The sequence below is a fragment of the Suncus etruscus genome, chromosome 15 (genome assembly GCF_024139225.1).
Source record: "Suncus etruscus isolate mSunEtr1 chromosome 15, mSunEtr1.pri.cur, whole genome shotgun sequence".
NCBI classification, from domain to species: domain Eukaryota; kingdom Metazoa; phylum Chordata; class Mammalia; order Eulipotyphla; family Soricidae; genus Suncus; species Suncus etruscus.
The window spans coordinates 32,360,739-32,382,514 of record NC_064862.1 but is presented as its reverse complement, the minus strand read 5'-3'; the positions used below and the strand labels follow the sequence as shown (position 1 = coordinate 32,382,514).

The 21,776-nt window shown below is 48.2% G+C and overlaps 1 protein-coding gene across 1 annotated transcript; it reads left to right on the top strand.

The window, feature by feature from the left end:
* SLC35E4 (solute carrier family 35 member E4) lies at positions 1-6,835 on the top strand. Its single transcript, XM_049788838.1, has 2 exons — positions 1-1,079; positions 6,268-6,835. Exons 1-2 carry the CDS (start codon positions 458-460, stop codon positions 6,699-6,701), a joined length of 1,056 nt encoding a protein of 351 aa, XP_049644795.1. The 5' UTR covers positions 1-457; the 3' UTR covers positions 6,702-6,835.
* Positions 6,836-21,776: the final 14,941 nt, after the last annotated feature.

Below are 21,776 nucleotides of genomic sequence, written 5' to 3'. Positions count from 1 at the left end.
GACGCGCGGGAGGGAACCCGAACCCGGGTCGCCCCTGGCCGGGCCTGGAAAGAGCCTCGAGCCTGCGCTTTGCGGGGGACACGTTGGGCAGAGGGGTTGTCCCGGGTTGGGGGGGGGGGGTCCTTGGATGGAATTGGAGGAGGAGGAGGAGGACGGAGGACCCGATCGTCTCGGAGCTAGCCCAGAGACAGCCGAAGCTGCACCTGGCCAGCGCGGGCCAGCGCTGTCCCGAACGTCGTAGGCCAGGCCCGGCTCTTGGGCATCTATCTATCTCCGCAGGCTGTTGGGCATCCCAACTATCGGGACCTGGACCTGGACCTGGACTGACTCAAGTTCCTCCCCGCAGAGGAGAACCCGGAGCTTGGCGGAGAAGACACGGTGCTGGGCTCTTTGGTGGCCCAAAGCTGATCCCGGTGGGGGGGAACCGGCCTTCCGACCCAGGCCTCCCCGGGCACGGATGTGCCGCTGCCCGCTGGAGCACCATGACGGCGGGATGACCTCCCAGGAGCCAGTGGCAATGGCTGGCCGAGCTCAGGAGGCTGGGTCCCCGGAAGGGTCCCCCAGGGGCCCCCCACGGATCCTCGGGTGGCCCGGCCGAGCCCAGGTGGCGCTGGCCGCCCTGGTGTGGCTGCTGGCAGGAGCCGGCATGTCGAGCCTCAACAAGTGGATTTTCACGGTGCATGGCTTCGGGCGGCCCCTGCTGCTGTCTGCGCTGCACATGCTGGCCGCGGCGTTGGTCTGCCATCGAGGGGCCAGCCACCCCATGCCCACCGGGACCCGCCGCCAGGTGCTCCTGCTCAGCCTCACCTTTGGCACGTCCATGGCCTGTGGCAACGTGGGCCTGAGCACCGTGCCGCTGGACCTGGCCCAACTGGCCACCACCACCACCCCGCTCATCACGCTGGCCCTCTCGGCCCTGCTCCTGGGCCGCCGCCACCATCCACTGCAGTTCGTGGCCATGGGCCCCCTCTGTCTGGGGGCTGCTTGCAGTCTGGCAGGGGAGCTGAGGGCACCTCCCGTGGGCTGCGGCTTCTTGCTGGTGGCCACCTGCCTCCGTGGCCTCAAGTCCATTCAGCAGAGTGAGTGCGGGTAGGGTGTCACGGATGGAAGTGGTAGTGGGAGGTCGAGGTGGGTTTGTGACCTGGCACTGGCTTAGTTCGTGGTATAGATAAGAAAAATCCAAGGCTCAAGGCTTTGGAAGACAAGAAGCATGATAGAGAGGACACACACACACACACACACACACACACACACACAAGAAGCATGATACTCAGAGCGCACACACACACACACACACACACACACACACACACACACACACACACACACACACACACACACACGTCAGTGAGTGCTGAGCTCCAAACTTAGGTACTGAGGCCCAGAAGTTGGGCTACCACTTGCTTACTGGGCCTCTGTTCAGGCACCCACGTGTGTTCTGCCAAACAGTGAGCAAACCGGGTCTTCTGCTCCTGGAAGGAGCTTTCTTTGGAAGGGACTTACTCGGGGCTCCGTGGCTGGTGAGACAGAGTCAAGATCACAGATCACTTGTTAGGTTCCACACAGGGCCAAAGGTGTGGGGAAGGAAAGGAGGGCTTTAGTCTGAGTTAGGGACCAGGGACTGGATGAACATGGCTGGAGTTGACTGGGTCTTCTTCATATTTTATTGTTTTTGGACTACATTTGGTGGCATTCAGGGGTTATTCCTGGCTCTGTGCTTAAAAATCACTCCTGACAGGCTCAGGGGATCATATAAGAAGCCAAAGATCGTTCCTGGGTTGGCTGTCTGCAAGGCAAACTCCCTACCCGCTATGCTATTGCTCCAGCCCTGTCTAGGACTTCTTACCTCAGACACACTGAGCAGGTTGTTGATCATGAGTAGTCATGGAAACTTCCTGCATCCCCATTGTACTAACTTAAGATGCAGCTATGGCTGGAAGTTCCTGTTTTGTCCAGGGTCATTCTGTTCCTCGGGACTAGAACCCTGGTCCCTGGGGCTCAGGATCTAGGCTCTGCTGATGAAAAAGGGTGGCAGGGAAGAGTGAAGCTCTAGGTCCAGAACTAACTGCAGGGAAGGCCACCTTTCTTCCTATGATACTACGGGTGCCTGATACACCCCACTCTCCCCATGCCTCCACTCGGGGTGAGCAAAGGCGAGGTCCCTGCAGCCCTCATGGGGCAGTGTCTATACTCCTTTGGTGTAGACTCAGTGACCTTGGCCAGGTTCTGGTTTGTGGGACTTCAGTCTGTCCCTCTGTTCAGTAGAGGAGGGTCAAAACTGACAATCTCAGGGGTCTTTGCACTTTCTGCTTCCAACTCAGAGATCCTTTGACCCAGAACTCAGAGAAGGAACAAGGCTTTGAGGGGTGCTCCTGGGGTCTGTGCTGGGTTGTAGGTTGAGGAGGGAGCTCAGTTTGGTCAGGGCATCTTCAGAAGCAGACACCAGAGCACTGTCCCCTGCCACTGGGCCCTCAGGCCATGCCACTGCCCTGCTCTATTTTTGCCTTCTGGTTACATGAGCGCTGGGTTGGAGTCAGCAGAGGAAACCTGAGCTGGGCTCCCTCCTTCCCTGGCAGGGCTCAGGGCTGGGAAGGTCCTGGCTTAGAGGCCCACACACCTGCAGAGGGGCCCATGCTGCTCCACCAGGACAGGCTGTGGCTATGGCACAGCAGGTGTCTGGCAGTGTGTGGCCCGCAGCTTCAGCCTCTCATTCCTTCTCTCCCAACTGTCAACTGCCTGACATAAATCAGGCCAGGTGCTGGCTCCCAGTTTAGGGGTGCCCTCTGCCTCTTCGTTTGTGACTCCAGTTGCGCTGTGTTCACAATCACTGTATTTCTGGTCATTCTCTTCCCCAGATAGGCACTTAAAGAGGACTTGGGCTGGTTTGGGGGCATTGCCTTTGCCCTTAGCCTACACCCACAGTGATGGGATGACAAGTGGCACTGGCAGCACTTTTGGCAGGTGGGAGAGGCTACATGGCTATGAATGCTGAGGTGGGAATCCCCAAAACAGCAGAGATGGGAACCCAGCAGAGAGAAAGAGGGGCAGACTGGAGAAGACAGGCTTCGGACAAGAGGATGCTTCTGCTTCTAGACTCAGACTGGATTGTAAATAGCTGTTGTGGGCTGCTTTCTTGGGAGCTGGGAAGGAGAGTCTAGGAGAGGCCTAGGCTCAGATACTTCCTTTCCACCTGGGCCAGTCTTTGGCTAAGAGGCACTCCCTAGGGAGGACCCACCTATGCCCAGAAAAGAATTGCAGTGCCAGCCTGCTGATCTTGTGCCCAGGTACAGCCCTGCAGCAGATTGGCCTGATGTGACCCCTGTTCTCTGAGCTCTCAGGCTGGGTAGGAGACACTGCAATGGAGATCATGGTGGTGGGAAAGATTCATCAGAGCTAAGGTCAACATGTCTGATGGGGTGGTCACTTCTTCCCACGGAGCCCCAGAAGGCAGCAGAGGGGGCGTGATGAGGAGGGCAGTAGTGAGCATAATAGGAATAGTTGGGAGAGTGAGAAGAAGGGGATGTGGAGATAAGCTGTAGTACAGTGGGTAGGGAGCTTGCCTGAATGTGGCCAACATGGGTTCAATCCCTGGCATCCCATATGGTCCCCCAAGCACTGCCAGATATAATTTCTGAACGCAGAGTCAAGAGTAAACTCAGATCACTACTGGGTGTGGCCACAAAACAAAAAACAAAACTAAACAAACCCACACCGTTGGGTGATAGTACAGCGGGGATAGTGCTTGTTTTGCATGAGACCAACCAGATGCTTGGTTCCTGGCGCTGCAGTATGGATCCTGAACACTGATGCAAGTGATCCCTGAGCAGAGAGCCAGGGGTAAGCCCTGAGCATCACTGTGTGTGGCTTGAAAACAGAAATGAGGAGAGCAGGGGGCTCAGGTAGATTCCTGAGAAGACCCAGACGGCATTTGAGTGATGTCTGCTCAGGAGGGGGCACAGAACAGTGGTCTTCCCCCAGTGAGGACTGAGGATGGAAAATCAGCTTTGGGACATGAGGAAGTTAGTGACTTTCCTGCCGGTCCAGGTGAGATTCACCTGCATTCACATACTTCCCAAGGGAGCACTATTGGGCAGGGCAGGCCACACACACTCGAGCTGGTAGTACTGCTAAATTTGGAGTGAAGAAGCAAGAGGCGTTCCAATTATCTGTTCATTTCTAGAAATGCTTGAGTTGGAGGGACTGTTGCCTAGAGAACAAAGCCAAAACATGAGAATGAAACTGAGAGAAATAAGATTTCCTATTCTGAGCTCAGCTTTATGAGTAAGCATCTGTGTGCTGCTTCCGAGAGCACGTGTTGGAAAATGCAGAATGTCCTGGGAGGGGGCCTGCATCCATTACTCATTTTTGCTGGAAAAGGCCCTCAGTTCTCGCCCTCCTGTAGATACTTGGAACCTGAGCTAGGTCTGACTGATAGGCAGTGCCCCTTTGTGACTTGAGGTGGGATTGTGTGTTCACAACCTTACACCTTTCACACAGATGCTGTGGCAGGAGCTCTTCTTTTTTTTATTTGTTTATTTATCTATTTATTTATTTTTAGGAGCTCTTCTTTCTTTGCAGAGCTGAAGGTTTTCTCTCAGGCTTGGTTTCCTCTTGGTTGCTGGAAGCTCTTGTGTTGATTGCAAAAGATGCTGATAATGGATTATAAACAGTGGGTGACCGGCAAAGTGCAGACAATAGCTGTTTGTTCCCTTGTCCTCCCAAATGGTATCAGTAGGTGAAGCCATGAATGGTCTCCTATTTTGACTCAGTTTTTAACCTGTTTGGGGGGGACTAATCAGCAGGGGTGGGGGAGAGCTGGTGCTGGGGATCAATCCCAGAGAATCAGACTTTCAAGGCAGTCACCATACCCTGAGTCATCTTGCCTCTCACCTTTGTGTTTTTTTTTCCTTAATATAAAGCCACTTAGCTGGTAAAGGGCACAGCTGGGATATTGTGCAAGCCTCTTTTTGCAGTATGGAACCCCCAGAATGCAATGAGGGGTGGGCTTGGGCCAAGAAAGGTGGAAGGGGGCCAAAGCGATAGCATAGCTATAGGACATTTGCCTTGCACGCAGCCAACCTGGGACGAACCCAGGTTCGATCCCCAGCATTCCATGTGGCCCCCAAGCCTACCAGGAGCAATTTCTGAGTGCAGAGCCAGGATTAACCCCTGATTGCCGCCAGGTGTGGCCCAAAACAAATAGCAACTACAAAAAGAAAAAGAAAGGTTGAAGATTAGCAGCTCACTCACACAAAATCAGAAGTTTTTCTCCAGTGCCTGGGAGACCCTGAGTTTTTGTTCTTTGGGGGTTTTTTTTGTTGTTGTTGTTGTTGCTGTTATTGTTAGGGTTTTTTTGTTTTGTTTTGTTTTGGGGCCACACCTGGTGGTGCTCAGAGGTTATTTCTGGCTTTGCGCTCAGAAATCATTCCTGCTGGTGCTTGGGAGACCATATGGCATGCTGGAGTTTGAACCTGGGTCTGACACATGCAAGGCAAATGCCCTACTTGCTGCGCTATTGCTCCAGCTCAAGTTTTTCTTTTTGTTTTATTCTTAAAAAGCAGCATTTCGGGGCCGGAGAGGTAGCACGGAGGTAAGGTGTTTGCCTTTCATGTAGAAGGTCATTGGTTCAAATCCCGGCATCCCATATGGTCCCCCGAGCCTGCAAGGAGTGATTTCTGAGCATAGAGCCAGGAGTAACCCCTGAGCGCTGCTGAGTGTGACCCCCCCCAAATAAAAAGGCAGCATTTCTGGGGCCAGAGAGAATAGCATGGAGGTAGGGCATTTGCCTTGCATGCAGAAGGACGGTGGTTCAAATCCTGGCATCCCATATGGTCCCCCAAGCCTGCCAGGAGCGATTTCTGAGCATAGAGCCAGGAGTAACCCCTGAGCATTGCCAGTGTGACCCAAAAACAAAACAAAACAAAAAGCAGCATTTCATGTTTATTGAGCCTATGAGCTTTGTAGATTTTTGTTGGTCCATGGGAAGCAGCTGGAAATAGCCAATAACAGGTTTTCTGAATATATTTCCTGAGCACTTGACTTCTGAAGACTTACTCTGCTTTTCAGGTAAGGTCACCTGGACCTACAGAAATGAAGTGCCAGGTCACTAAGGGACAAGTGAAAACAGGGAGCTGCCCATGTAGCCTGAGCCTGGAGTCTGGACTCTCACCTTTAGAGCAGGAACTCCTCCCCTCCAGGAGTGGGGAGATGGGGATAGTGGGGTGACTTCCTGCCAGGAACTAATGATGTCCACTGTCCTGGTTGCAGGTGCCCTGCTGCAGGAGGAGAGACTAGACGCGGTGACTTTGTTGTATGCCACCTCCCTGCCTAGCTTCTGCCTGCTGGCGGGTGCGGCCCTGGTGCTGGAGGCTGGTGTGGTCGCTCCGCCTGTACCCACCGACTCCCAGCTATGGACCTGCATCTTGCTCAGCTGCCTCCTGTCCGTGCTCTACAACCTGGCCAGCTTTTCCCTGCTGGCCCTCACCTCTGCCCTCACCGTGCATGTCCTGGGCAACCTCACAGTCGTGGGCAACCTTGTCTTGTCCCGGATCCTATTTGGGAGCCGCCTCAGCACCCTCAGTTACGTGGGCATCGCCCTCACTCTGTCGGGAATGTTCCTCTACCACAACTGCGAGTTTGTGGCCGCCTGGGCTACCCGCAGGGGTTTGTCGAGGAGGGACAGGCCTGACAAAGGACTTTAAGATCTTAGAGTGTGCCTGGGCCAGCCCCAGTCCGCATCCAGCTTTGGCTTCGGGGAACTAGGAGAAAAGGAGAAAGAAAGGGCTGTTGCAATCTCCATGTCAGGAGAGGGGCCTCTTAAAGAGACTGCTGGGGACCTGCCTGTCCCTGTCTCCTCTCCTGACCACATGTCCCCTCTGCACTTGAACTTATGACAGTGCCCATGGGGATCGTGGCAAGATAGTGACTGCATGGAACTCATAGGCCAAACACTGCAAACCTCACTGTGTTCTGACCTCGACATCGACAATGACCATGAGTCTTGGTGGCTGCACAATCCTTCCTCCAGGACATGCAGTGGCAACTGGGGGCCCCGGGAAGGGCTTTGCAGCTGAGCTCTCCCCACCTGGACATTGGGGATCACCTGCCAAATTCAGGAAGCTGCTGTGGCCTTGCCCCTGGGGTCCCCCCACCCCCTCTTTGGGATTTCCATCCTCAAATAAACTTATTTTTGCTTGTACATGAGTGTTGGTCCTTGGGGTTGTGACCAAGGAAATGTAAAGAAAGGTATGAGGCCTGTTCTGGTCACCAGCTGAGGAGGAGGAGGAGGAGAAGAAGGGACATTGTCCCTGCCATGAATGGCCAGGTCTAATCTCTGTTTCTCAAAGTCCCTCACTGGCCAAGCCACCATTGTCCACCTCCTGAATGGTATCAGGGCCTTCCTCCTGCCTCACCTCCACAACTGCTTTCACAGTGCCCCAGAAGGATCTGAAATAAATTACTATAGTGCCACACAGCTCTGGAACAAAGCCAAAACTCTGGCTGCTGGCCAGGGATGTAGCTCAACCCAGTCCTTAGGCCCTTGTGCCAAAACAACATCCCCATTGGCTGAATCACCAATGGGGTCCCCAAACCTTGGCAGCTCCCACTGATAAAAAGAGAAAAACTTTGAGCCTGAGCGGTGGCGAAGTGGTAGGGTATCTGCCTTGCACGCTCTAACCTAGGACGGACTGCAGTTCGATCCCCCAGTGTCCCATATGATCCTCCAAGCCAGGAGAGATTTCCGACCACATAGCCAGGAGAAACCCCTGAGTGTCATCAAGTCACAAAAAAACAAAAAACAAAAAAAGAAAAAATCCTGGACTGTTGGGGTCAGAGTGATAGCACAGCAGGTAGGGCATTTGCCTTGCATGTGGCTGACTCGGGTTCAATCCCAGCATCCCATATTGTCCCCTAATTACTCCTGCCAGGAGTAATTTCTTAGTGTAGAACCAGGAGTAACCCCTGAGCACTGCTGGGTGTGGCCCAGAAACAAACAAAAAATAAGCTTGGATTGTGGGAGACAGAATTTAACTCTTTTTACCCATCTCATTGTATACCTTGGGTTGGTAACTTCCCTTTCTGAGCCTTAGTTTTCATAACTGCAAAATGGAAATAGTGATTGCCAGGGAGGATTAGGAGGGAGGATGCGGGGAGGGTGCCAATGGCTGGGTCTCCCTCTGCAGCTAATCATCACTGTATCTGTAGGCATGTCCCCCATTTCTTCAAGGAAACAAGCTAGGCCAGCCCAGAATGTAGGAAGGCCTTGGGAGGAATCACTGATTTATTCTTTCACAGAGCCAAGATTCCTGGGACCTCTGCCAGGCAGTGCCAGACAGGGCTGCAGGGACTGCAGGAATGGTTAACTCTAAGCTGGGGTTTTGGGGTGGTCAATGAGAGCTATTCCAGGGGGACCAGGCACAGCATTTCCTGATCCCTCCCTCCACTGAGACTGGCCTTGCCAGGGGAAGTGGGCCCAGGCTGAGTCACCTGCTACCGCCCTCCGGTGACTCAGAGGTGCCACTGTCTGTCGCTGTGTAGTGTGGGCCCCTCCAGCTCTTCTCTGAGGCTTGGCCAGGCAGGACAGTGGTGGCTTTGGGTGGGCATCTCTCCTAGGTCACTTAAGCCCCTTTCCCATTCCAGAGTAACTCATATAGCTGTGATCTTCCTGCCAATTTTAAATTGGCTCAGGACCCAGCTGCTCAGGGAACTGATGAGAGGAAGAAAGGAGGGTGGGACACTCACAGCCATGCTAGACCTCACCTTTGGAGACTGCTTCAGAGTTACAGTTAAAGACCTCCTGAGTGCTTTGCACAGTAGACTATTGGTGTGTTTGTCCTGTGATATGATCCCCTGGCCTCGGAAAGGAGCAGGGAGGAACTAAGGAGATGGCCTAGAGGCTGGCACACACTGGTACCATGGGTTCCCTGCCAAGTGGGACTAGGTCTCACTGCACTTGGCCATTGCCAGGTGTGGCCCAAAACAAAAACAAATAGGAGGAGAGAGAAGGCATAAAGTGCTTGCCTTGCACATGTCAATCCTAGTTTGGTCTTCTGTACCTATAAGGGTTCCAGAACTCTGCAGGATGTACTCCCTGAGAACAGAGATAGGATTAAGCTTCGAGCACTGTTGTATGTAACCTACCTCTTCCCAAAATACAAACAAAAGCAAATAAACAAATAGTACTCAGAAGAGTCAAAGAGGAAAGCTGACAAGCTGGAGTGTATGGTTGGGTTCTATCTCTCACCCCATCCCCACCCCCATGGTCTCCTGAGCACCATTGGGAGTAACCCCCAAGCACAGTGCCAGGAGTAACCTCATAGCACCATGAGTCACATTTTATTTATATATATATATTTTTTGGGGGCCACACCAAGCGCTCAGGTGTACTGGCTCTATGCTTAGAAATCTTTCCTGCCAGGCTTGGGGGACCGTATTGGATGTCAAGGATTGATCCCGGGTCATTCCTGGGTTAGCAGCATGCAAGGCAAATGCCTTACCACTGTGCTATCAATCCAGCCCAATAAGGTAATTTTTTTTCTTTTTGGGTCACACAGTGATACTCAAAGATTACTCCTGGCTCTGCATTTAGAAATTATTCCTGGGCCCAGAGAGATAGCACAGCGGTGTTTGCCTTGCAAGCAGCCGATCCAGGACCAAAGGTGGTTGGTTCGAATCCCGGTGTCCCATATGGTCCCCCGTGCCTGCCAGGAGCGATTTCTGAGCAGACAGTAACCCCTGAGCACCGCCGGGTGTGACCCAAAAAAAAAAAAAAAAAAAAAAAAGAAATTATTCCTGGTGGGGCTCAAGGGACAGGATGTGGTTCTGGGAATCAAACCCAGATCAACTAGAGGCATGCATCTTACCCTCTCTTATTTCTCCAGTCTCCCCAACTTCAAATTATATTTATTTATTTATTTTTGTTTTTTGGTTTACACCTGATGGCGTTCAGAAGTTACTCCTGGTTCTGTGCTAAGAAGTCACTCCTGGCAGGCTCGGGATACCATATGGGATGCCGGGATTTAAACCGGGGTCTGTCCTGTGTTGGTTGCGTGCAAGGTAAACATCTTACCACAATGCTGTCACTCTGAACCCTTCAACTCCAAATTTTAAATGGTTTGGGTCCTGCTCTTGTTGCAGAGGCCAAATCACTTCATCCATGTTTGCATTTAGCCCTGTGCTGGAAAGCCTGATCCTCAGGATACAAATGTCACTTCCCTAAATTCTCCATCCCCACCCACCCAGCCCCACACTTCTTAGTGCAGAGCCCTGCTTAAAGGTCACCCTAGCTCCCCGTAATTATCCAGCAGAGCCCTGGTCACTTCCCGTTCTCAGAACTGTTTAAAGATCTGGAAACTGGCTCAGGGTGGGTGGGGGTGACTGTCATCTCCTGCTGGTCCCTACACTGGCTCAGTGCCTGGCACCAAGAAGAAAGGGAAGAGAATAGCAGCAGTGAGCGGGGTTCTGGAGCCCGAACCAGGTTTAAATCCCAGTTCTGGCATGTCTAAACCAAATGAGCCTATGCCTCCCCTGTGAAGTGGGAGCAGCAGCAGAACCAATCAGACAGTTCCAGAGGCTGCAGGGGTCAGTGTGGCCAGGACTTTAGCAATAGGGCCTGGAAGACCCAGGGAATGGGGCCGAAGAAAATGATCAGGCCATAAGGCACTTGGCTAGTGTGTAGCTGGTCCAGTTCCCAGCACTGTATATGCTCTTCTGAGTAACATCAGGAATAGTCGTCTGTGAATACCACTGGGTGTGGCCCCAAACATCTTTAAAACAAATGAAAAGATGTAAATTGGGTCCCAAGAAATGTCAAACTGACAAGCTCTGGGGAAGCCTCTCTGAGCGCCCCAACAAGCTCTCATGCTATTCATGCTACACACACACACACACACACACACACACACACAAGCTCTGGGGAACCCTCTCTGAGCACCCCAACAAGCTCTCATGCTTTTCTGCTACACACACACACACACACACACACACACACACACACACACTACCCCCAGAGTATGATCTCCCTGAGGCAGAATGGATGACCCAGCTCCCCACCCTTGGCCCTAGCTTGAAGGAAGCCCAGGAAGCTGAGGGTGTGCCTGGCATTCTGGCATTCTTCCACCATGGACTCAGAACAAAGTCACAGCCTTGTCCCAGGCCTAACTGCCAGGGCCCCTCCTCTGCTCCCCAGGGGGTCTTTAACTGGCTGTTCCAGGGTCCAAAGCAAACAAGGCCTTTTCTTGCTCCGTACTCTGCTCCCCAAACTCACTCAGAGATGTCAGAACACCACTATTGCTCACTTGCAAATACTTTCTGCAAATAAAACGAAATATTTCATTGAGGGCCATGGAGAGCAGACAAGAGCCATGTGATGGGCAATAATGAACCTTCAATTTGACCTGGATATTGTGTGGAGAAGAAAATGAAACAGGACAGGGAGACAGAAAGGTATTATTATAGTCTAGGACAGAATTTCTTGCATTCTTTTTTTTTTTACTCATGACCTCTTGTTGTTGTTTTTGTTGTCTTTTAGGGGTTACACCTGGTGGTACTTGGGTTACTCCTGGCTCTTTGCAGGAATTTCTCCCAGTAGTGTTTGGTAGCCATGCTGGGGACTGAGGCTTCCAAATGCAAAACATGAGCTCAGCAATTTGATCTATTTACTTGCCCAAGAAAATTTTACTTGACTTTGGATTTAGAGGCATATAAAGTAAGTATACACACAAAGACGTATATGAAAAGACAAAAAGTAGAAAAAGTACAACTATTTACTGATAACAATAAGTTCATTTTAAAATAATATTTGCAACTCCTACCCCATTCAGTTATGCAACCCCATATGGGATTGTGACTTTTATTTATTTTTGTCTTCAGGTCACTCCCAGCAGTACTCAGAAGTTTCTCCTGAGTCTACACTCAGAAATTACTCCTGGAAGGCTCGGGGGACCATATGGGATGTCAGAATAGAACCTGGGTCAGCTGCACGCAAGGCAGATACCTACACACTGTGCTGCCACTCTAGCTCCTAATATCTTTATTTCTTACTTAATTCTGATATCAGCATCTCTGAAATGTCTCACTGGTTTCAGTGGTCAGCCCTGTTCAGGGTGCAACTCTCACACTGACTACATAAAGCCTTCAACCCCAGACAGATGAAGCCACCTTTGGGGGTGCCTACACTGAGGCCATGTTTGGGAAGCAAGTGAGGAGACACGTGAGAGTTTATCTGAAGCTTCCTGTTCCCGATGGGATGTCACACCTCTCCTGACATTTTCTGACATTGCTGTGAAAATCTGCCCCTCAGCAGGCTCTTAGCAAATGTTGAATTAGTAAGTATTGTGGGCTACCTCCTTGTCCCCATAGAGGCAAAAGGCCAGGACTTGGCCTGCTATTTTGAAGTCCTGGATGCTCTGGTAGTGATGTCTGTTCCTTTGCCATAAACACTTCAGCTCAAGGAGGCCACCTTTGCTCCAGGGACCTGATAAAAGCTTCCAGAATATAGGGATCTTCTGCCCTTTCCTAATGACTACAGCCCAACAGATTCCCTTTCATTCTTTTCAAAAAGTGCTAGCATCCAAATTGTAGCCCAGCAGGACCTAGTTTATGGACTGGCTATTTTGGTTTTTGGAGGCAGTGGGTTTTTGAACCAATCTGGCAGTACTTAGGGAGCCCTAGCCAGGGACTAAACCCAGGATCGCATGCAAAGCACCTTATTCCCAGTATTATATCTCTGGCCCTTAGGTATTTCTTTTTATATGTTTATATTTTTATTTTTGTTTTGGGGCCACACCCTGTGATGCTCAGGGGTTACTCCTGGCTATGGTTCAGAAATCACTCCTGGCTTGGGGGACCATATGGGACACTAGGGATAAAACCCAGGTCTGTCCTGAGTCAGCTGCATACAAGGCAAATGCCATTCCACTGTGCTATTGCTCTGGCCCCTTTATATGTTTATATTAAAAAAAACAATATATTTTTAGGGGCCAGAACTATAGTTGTGAGAAGTGTACTTGTCTTGAATTAAGTCAACCTAGGCCTGATCCCTGGCATCCCATATTGTCTCCCAAGGCTGCCAGGAGAAATTCCTGAGTGCAGAGCCATGAGATACTTCTGAGCATCACCAGATGTGGCCTCAAAACAAAACTAATATATTTTTAAATAGTAAAATATATAAAAGACATTAAATATGTTTTAAATATTTATATTTACAACTATGTTTATATACCTATGTGTATGTATCTTACACTGGAGTCTAATATCAAAATACAGATTTGTCCTCAAAGAGGCAGGCAAGACACTGCCAGGAACACTGAGAGCCACATATTAGTACCTATATTAGAAAGCTGAAGTCCAAAGAGGAAAAGCAGCTCAGGTGACTTCCCAGCTCAGATGACTACTATAACCAAATTCCACAGACTGTGTGATTTATAAACAACAGATAGTTATTTCTCACTTCTGGACACTGGAAGTCAAGTTCAGGGCACTAGTATATGCAGGTGACCCAGGTTCAATCCCTGGTATTCCTTATAACCTGGCATTCCATGTGGTTCCCCTGAGCTTCTCAGGAGTAACTCCTGAGCACTGATAGGTGAGACCCCCTTCTCCAAAAAAAGACAGGGTGACAATCTACACTCCTTGATTTTTACCTGGAACTCCTTCCAGTGAGAAGTCATAAAACTAAAGGAGGAGATTGGATATTTTAGGACATTTGGACTTACCAGCCCAGAAATCAGTTCTGGACATTATGATTCTAGAGCTACATGGGATTTGTAATAAGATCTCCAGCCCAACTTGGGCATGCCAAAGGTCACCAACCCTGTTTATCAGATGACTATCATGAACTTCACAGACATTCCTCATATTTAGCTGACTTTCATTAATCACAAAGGAAGTTATTCTTCATTTTTAAAAGAGTGGAAGTGAAAAGTTTTTTTTGAAGGATTTTTTGAAGTATTTAATAGGCACCAGAAAGTGTTTTTTGTTTTTTGAAGTGAAAAGTTTTATGTTATCCACATTGAGGTCTTGGAATCCCTACTCTGTACCAGGCTGTGTAGGTTCTGAGAACCAATTCTTTTGGCCCTATCACAGGACTGATTGTGATTGATCAAAAAGCCTTCTTCCCAGTGTAAAGGAGAATAAATGAGACTGAAAAAAGGAACCATACCCTGAGCCTGAAGAACAGGGTTAACTGTCTAGGTAAAAAGCACTTGAATTCTTCAGAAATTTCCAATGCTTACTACTATCCCATTCAGAATGTAAAATCTTGCTCTCATTACATCTGATTATAATTTTAAAATGAACCAAAACTTTATTTTTTTTCCCTCTGGCTGAAGATGTAGCTCAGTAGCACATACTTTGCATGTGAGAGGTCCCTGGGTTTCTCCTCCATGTTAAGAAACAAATAATGGGGGCTGACAGTACAGTGGGGAGGGCTTTTGCCTTATATGTGGCTGACCTGGGTTCAATCCCTAGCAGGATCAAATACCACAATGAGTAATTCTTGAGTGCAGAGCCAAAAGGATTGTTGGGTGTGACCTAAAACCATAAACCAAAATCAAAACAAACAAAATAAAACAAAGTGAAGTTAGGAAATAAACCATACTACCAAAACGTTGACTTGTTTATTGCTTAAAAATAGTTCTGTATGGGGCCAGAGGGATGGCACAGCGGTAGGATATTTGCTTGCAAGCGACTGCCCAGAACGGACCTTGGTTTGATCCCCGATGTCCCATATGGTCCCCCAAGCCAGAAGCGATATCTGAGCACATAGCCAGAAGTAAACCCTGAGTGTCACCTAGGGTGGCGCAAAAATCCAAAAAAAAAAAAAAAAAAAAAAGTTTTGTGGGTAGACCATATTTGTTTTTCTTTTCACCGAATGAGAATGCTGTTCTAAAAATAAATTCCTGGGGCCGGGCGGTGGCGCTGGAGGTAAGGTGCCTGCCTTACAAGCGCTAGCCAAGGAACGGACAGCGGTTCGATCCCCCGGCGTCCCATATGGTTCCCCCAAGCCAGGGGCGATTTCTGAGCACATAGCCAGGAGTAACCCCTGAGCGTCAAACGGGTGTGGCCCAAAAACCAAAAAAAAAAAAAAAAAAAAAAAAAAAAAAAAAAAAAAAAAAAATAAATTCCTATGGTTCTACTTGTCAATAGGGGAAAGTCAGTATAATCAGTCCCTCCTGTTGTAAGTAATTGAGAACCCTGGGCAGGATGCACAAGGCAATGAGCCAAGGACTCTGAGAAAGAAAAGCAGCAGGTGGATGGGGCAAGAGAGTCTGAAGTTCAAGTATAAACAGTTTGGTGGTGAGCTTCCTGTTTCCCTTTCCCCTCCTGTATCTCCCCATGTGGTCTCTTCTGTAGAGTGAAAGGATGAAGCCTGAAACTGCACAGGACTATAATACCAGAATTTCCACAGCATCCCTGTTCTCTGGGCTGAGGCCCATTAGGATAGAGGCTGAGAAAAATCCTTTATTCATATATACTCATTCCAGTCTTGTCCCATGGCCTTGCCCTGAGACAAGCCTGTTTCTGAAGCTGACACTAGGAAGCTGCAGTGGAATCCTAAGACAGAGGAATCCTCTTCTGACAAAAGAATTATGTCCTGCAAAGTGTGTGTGGGAGAAGACTCCCTGTAGTCTATTCCCTTCTCCCCTTTCATTTTGTTTTCTGGCCCCAGAACAGATCCAGTGATTGAACAGGACAATTAAACACCTTGATTTCTAAGTGGAGGAGCAGGGAAGGTGTGATCTTGAGAACTGGAGAAACTGGAGGAGATCCTTGAGAGGGAGATCTGATAGTTGAATTCTATAAAGCTGTGTATGAATGCCTAAGTTCCTATGCACAGACCTCACACTATATTCCAATGACTTTGTAACTAAGCTATTATATCAGTGATTTTTAATCACCGGTCTATGGATGGGTGCCAGTGTGCAGGTGGGGAAAGGTTGAGAACCACTGGTCTACTGCCTTGATTATAAGTGCCTAGGTAGTAGACAGGTGTGCAAAGGCAGAGTACTGGTTATAACTGCCAGAATGAAAGATCAGTGCAAGGCAGTAAGTAGATCAAGGTTCACAGGACATGTGTTGGTCCGCAGGTATAGAAAAAGATGAAGAGGGGCCGAGTGATAGCACAGTGGTAAGGCGTTTGTCTTGCACACTGTTGACCAGGGATGAACTCAGGTTCTATACCTGGCCATATGGTTCCCCCATGCCTGCCAGAAGTGACTTCTGAGCTCAGAGCCAGGAGTAACTCCTGAGCATTGCTGGGTGTGACCCAAAAACCAAAAACAACAACAACAAAAAGATGAAGACTATGAATGAGATAAACCACTAAGACAGGGGTGGTGAACAAGTTCGAAATAAAGAGTCAAAATTTGAAACTATGAAAGTCAGAGAGCCACATCATGCAGTGACCTGCCAAAACAGACAAACACTCACACAAAAGCATCTAATTTTAACAATCATATACCAGGCCTGGAGAGATAGCACAGCGGTGTTTGCCTTGCAAGCAGCCGATCCAGGACCTAAGGTGGTTGGTTCGAATCCCAGTGTCCCATATGGTCCCCCGTGCCTGCCAGGAGCTATTTCTCAGCAGACAGCCAGGAGTAACCCCTGAGCATCGCTGGGTGTGCCCCCCCCCCCAAAAAAAAACAAAAACAAAAAAAACCCAATCATATATCAAACACATATTGCATTTTGTCATTTTGAGTGAGGGTCAAAATCCTGCAGTGATGGTGAGGGTGTGCTGCGTCCTCCACACTAAGAACTAACGGCCAGATGTGACCCAACATGTGACACACGGCCCCCCCCCCCTCGCTGGCCCGTGCAGTTGTTTCGAGGGATGGGAGACAGGAGGACGCAGTCTGGGGGCAGGAAGGACTACGCGCTCGGAGATCTCTCCTAAGAGGTCCCTCCTCAGAAGCAGCAGAACAAAACCCAAACTTGGCGAAGAGCCACAGTATACAAAATAATGATAAGAGGCAAAGAGCCGCATTCATTTTGGCCGGGAACCACGTGTTCGCCACCTCTGCACTAAGAGGTGCAGGTGGGGGCACTTTCACATGCCTGAGCCAGGTTCAATCCCCAGCAAGCCATATGGTCCCTCGAGCACCACCAGAGTGCATAGTGCAGAGTTACACATGAGCACAGCCCGATGTAACCCAAAAACTAAAACAAAACAACACAACTGCCACTAAGAGTTCAGATTCCTTCTCCCCGATTCCCTAGGGTGGCAAAAATTTTAGGACAGATCTGACCTACATTGCAAAAGTTTTGAAAACTGAATTGACAGGGTGGGGTGAGAGCTCAAGTCTGGAATAGATCCTCTGCATAGGATCTAGCATAGGCTAACATCTAAAGCCTAGGCTCAATCCCTGGGTCCCCAAAGTACCACCAGGTATACACCAAATTGAAAGGAAACTGAACTGATATTGGAACGATGGAAAGGTTGCACCGGTGAAGGGGGGGGGGTGTTATTTTTTTGTAACTGAAAATGAACTACAAACATGTTTGTTATCATGGTGTCTACATATAAATATGTATATATATTAAAAAAAACACCACCACCCAAAAAAAGAGACCAAAATTCAACAGTAAATGTTAAAGATCTTATTGGTTTTATTCATGAACTGGTATTATCCATGTTTTTTTTTTTTAATTTTTATTTTGATCATATTGGCTTACATATCTTTCACAGTAGTATTTTAGGTACATATTAACATTGAATCAGGGGAATACCCATCACCAAATTTGTCCTCCCCCATCCCAGTTCCCTTTCTGCAACCCATATACCCCACCATCACCCCCCGGGCTGCTAGAGTAGGTGGTCCCCTCTTTGTCTAGCTTACTATTAGTGATCATATATCTGTTTGGTCCTGGTACCCTCCCTTGTTTCCCCCTCTATTTGAGAGGCGGAGCTACATAATTTGAGTTATGTGGTTTTGTTTGGAGGAAAGAAAAGCAATAGAATGGGGTAAAAAATAAGAAAAAAATAAAATAAATAAAATAAGCTGAAAATGGGCGGAGTCCTTCTAGAGGCTTTCAACCTCAGTTTGAGAGAGGACATGAAAAAGGTAATTGAAACACCACAACAATACAGAAATAAATATCAAATTAAGTATCCAGTGAGCACTACAGCAATAAAGACAAGCACCACACAATAGTGTGGTTCTGAAATCAAACCATGCCAGAGTGCAAAAAGAAAGAGAAAGATAAAATAAAATAAAATTGGAGACATCAACTTCAATATCTACACCAAAATAAAGACATAAAAAAATCGGGGCCGGAGAGATAGCATGGAGGTAAGGTGTTTGCCCTTCATGCAGGAGGTCATCGGTTCAAATCCCGGCGCTCCATATGGTCCCCCGTGCCTGCCAGGAGCAATTTCTGAGCCTGGAGCCAGGAATAACCCCTGAGCACTGCCGGGTGTGACCCAAAAACCACAAAAACAAAAACAAAAAAACAAACAAACAAAAAAAACAAACAAAAAAAAGACATAAAAAAATCTATCACTCAATAAATATATAATGTGGAAAAATGATTATTTTGTGCTTTTTTTTTCTTTTTCCCCCTGCAAAGGCACAGTAACTATTGAGGGTATTATAGAGGGATATTATCCATGGTTTTATCCATAAACTGGGCAACTGACTAGTAGGTAGAAAGGAGGTCCAAAGAGCTGTACTAATGAAAAGCTTTAATGGGTAGAAGGGAACAAGAATGTGACATCCTAGGCAGAAAAAATAATTGGACTGGTTATTGCAAAATCATTTTCCTTTAGGGAACTGTCAGCATTCCTTTCCTTTAGGGGATGGCAGACAGATTACCTAATAGTGCTGGTCAGGCAATTCCTGACTAACTGGTTTAAGATTTCATTTCTGGCAGACACAGATTTACAATAGTTATATCTCAGTTTGGTGATGTGTCATTAGTAAAAGTGACTCCATTTTGGATGTGCTGTCTTGTTTGTTTTTTGTTTTGTTTTGTTTTTGGGCCACACCCGCCATTGCTCAGGGGTTACTCCTGGCTGTCTGCTCAGAAATAACTCTTGGCAGGCACAGGGGACCATATGGGACACCGGGATTTGAACCAACCACCTTTGGTCCTGGATCGGCTGCTTGCAAGGCAAACGCCGCTGTGCTATATCTCCAGGCCCGTGCTGTCTTGTTTTTAATAACCCTCCAAGAGGCATATTAGAACTGGACCTAAATGGCATTGATGGCCTCTAAAAATAGAAAATATTATCCATAAGATTAAAACAAGACCTAGATCTCCTAATATTCTTTGTTCATGCTTGTTGGTTCATAATTTACAACTTGGTTTCACCAAAAACAAAGATTTTTCTACTTACCATCTTGTTTTACACACCTCCAGTACACATAGAGAACTTCTGTCCCTACTCATTCTGGTCTCTGTACTCAATCAAAACTGCAGTTTTGGCAGGCAGCTCTTTCTCTCCTTGTTTTTTTCCTTTTAGATACAGTGGTTTGAAATATCATTACTGAAGGAGTATCACGCATATCACTTATTTCCTTTCAGCACCCAGTTCTTGTCTAGAATGGTCATTGTCATAGTGTCCCTCTTTGTCCCAACTGTACTCCCCCACTCTTCCTACCAAAGACCCATGGACCAGTCCTCCTGACCCTCATCTCTACTGTCTTTAGGTATTATTACTATATTGTTGTATTAATTTTTTTGGGGGGGGTTCATACCCGGCAGCGCTCAGGGGTTACTCCTGGCTCTATGCTCAGAAATCACTCCTGGCAGGCTTGAGGGACCATATGGGATGCTGGGATTCAAACCACCATCCTTCTGTATGCAAGGCAAACGCCTGATCTCCATGCTATCTCTCCTGCCCCTGCATTAATTTTTTCTGTATTAATTATTAATTAAAAGTCCTGGTGGTGAATTGATGGAAGATGGATGGTGAGGCCTTTCTTGTCCCAGCCCGGTGCCTCCAGCCCTTGCAGCCTGGCAGGTCTGTAGGTATCAGGGTAACGGCGAAGAAATGATCAAGGGGCAGTCAGTTGAAGTTTTAGGAGATATAAAGTTTTATTACAAGGCCCTAACGGCCAGGTGTTTATCTCACATGGCCTCCAAGCTAACCAGCCTCTCTGCACCCAATCTCTGTGTCTCTCCTCTCCAAGCTGAGTCTTCTCCCAGTTGTGGAAGGCTCTCCCTTTCCCAGTGAGACAGACAGGAAGTTGAGAGAGGGTTTAAAAAAAGAAAAGAAGAGGGGCCGGGCGGTGGTGCTAAAGGTAAGGTGCCTGCCTTGCCTGCGCTAACCTTGGATGGACCGCGGTTCGATCCCCCGGCGTCCCATATGGTCCCCCAAGCCAGGAGCAACTTCTGAGCACATAGCCAGGAGTAACCCCTGAGCGTTACCGGGTGTGGCCCAAAAAAACAAAAAAAAAAAAAAAAACAAAAAAAGAAAAGAAGAAGAAACAAAATGAGACAAGGTTACAAAGTTTTTGTTTTCCTGACTTCCGCCAGCCAAAGGTGAAAATTAAGTTTAAAGTGTATAATTAAAATATCAGCCTTTTGGGGCCGGGCGGTGGCGCAAGAGGTAAGGTGCCTGCCTTGCCTGCGCTAGCCTAGGACGGACCGAGGTTCGATCCCCCGGCGTCCCATATGGTCCCCCAAGCCAGGAGCAACTTCTGAGCGCATAGCCAGGAGTAACCCCTGAGCGTCACCGGGTGTGGCCCAAAAACCAAAAAAAAAAAAAAAAATCAGCCTTTTGGGGCCTATTTTATCTAAGTTGTCAAATCTATACATAAGGAATTATTTGTAGTATTATTTGCGGGGGGCACACCCGGCAGCGCTCAGGGGTTCCTCCTGGCTCTGCGCTAAGAAATCGCTCCTGGCAGGCTCAGGGTACCATATGGGATGCCGGGATTCGAACCACGGTCCTTCTGTGTCTAAGGCAAACGCCTTACCGCTGTGCTCTCTCCGGCCCCTGAAATTAGGTAGTTCTTATGGTGGAATTATGTGCTGCTAAATTAATTATACATTGAATATGTATATTGAAGATATATGTAATACACCTGACTGAATATTGTAGTTCAGACTCACCCATTTTAAGCATTCTCATTCTGGCACAAAGTGTTGTTTACCTCATGATTGTGATCTGGCATCCTTGGAACTGCAGCTCTTGCAGCCCAACACCAGGATCAGAGAGCATTACCACGTATCACGAGAGGAGGCACTGCATACCACTAGCCAGGGGAAGATCAAAATCAAAGCACAATTCCTACAGAATGTATATTGCTTTCACATCATTATAAAGTTGAAGCTACTTTTCAGTTGACCTAACCTGCAGCAGCCCAAGACTGCCAGGTCTGCAGGGCTGCACGTTGCAGAGGTCCAAGGCTGCCAGGGCCTGGTCTGCAAGGTTCTGCCAGGTTCAGGGGACCATATGGGATGCCGGGGATTGAACCCGTGCCAGCTGCATGCAAGGCAAACGTTCTACCCACTGTGCTATCACTTCAGCCCCTATATGTGTTATTTAATGTCCATTGAGACATCTTCCTTTACCTCTTGATTAGTTTTTGTTATTATGTTAGGGGCCACTCCTGATAGTGTGTTCATGACATTTTCCTGGAAATTCTCAAACCACCATATGCAGTAATGGGAATCAAACTGGGAGATAAACTAGGATTGGCCATATGCAAGGTAAGCACCTTCTTGCTTGTGCTATCTCTCCAGCACATATCTGAATTATTTAGAAGTATATCCTTTAATCTCTAAATACTTGGGAAATTTCAATCATTTTTCTTTGGTAGCTAATT

Excerpts from the sequence above, each read along its gene's own strand:
- SLC35E4 (XM_049788838.1), top strand. The coding sequence starts at position 458 with ATGTGCCGCTGCCCGCTGGAGCACCATGACGGCGGGATGACCTCCCAG. Across the intron at positions 1,080-6,267 it reads CCTCAAGTCCATTCAGCAGA|GTGCCCTGCTGCAGGAGGAG; the intron begins GTGAGTGCGGGT and ends TCCTGGTTGCAG.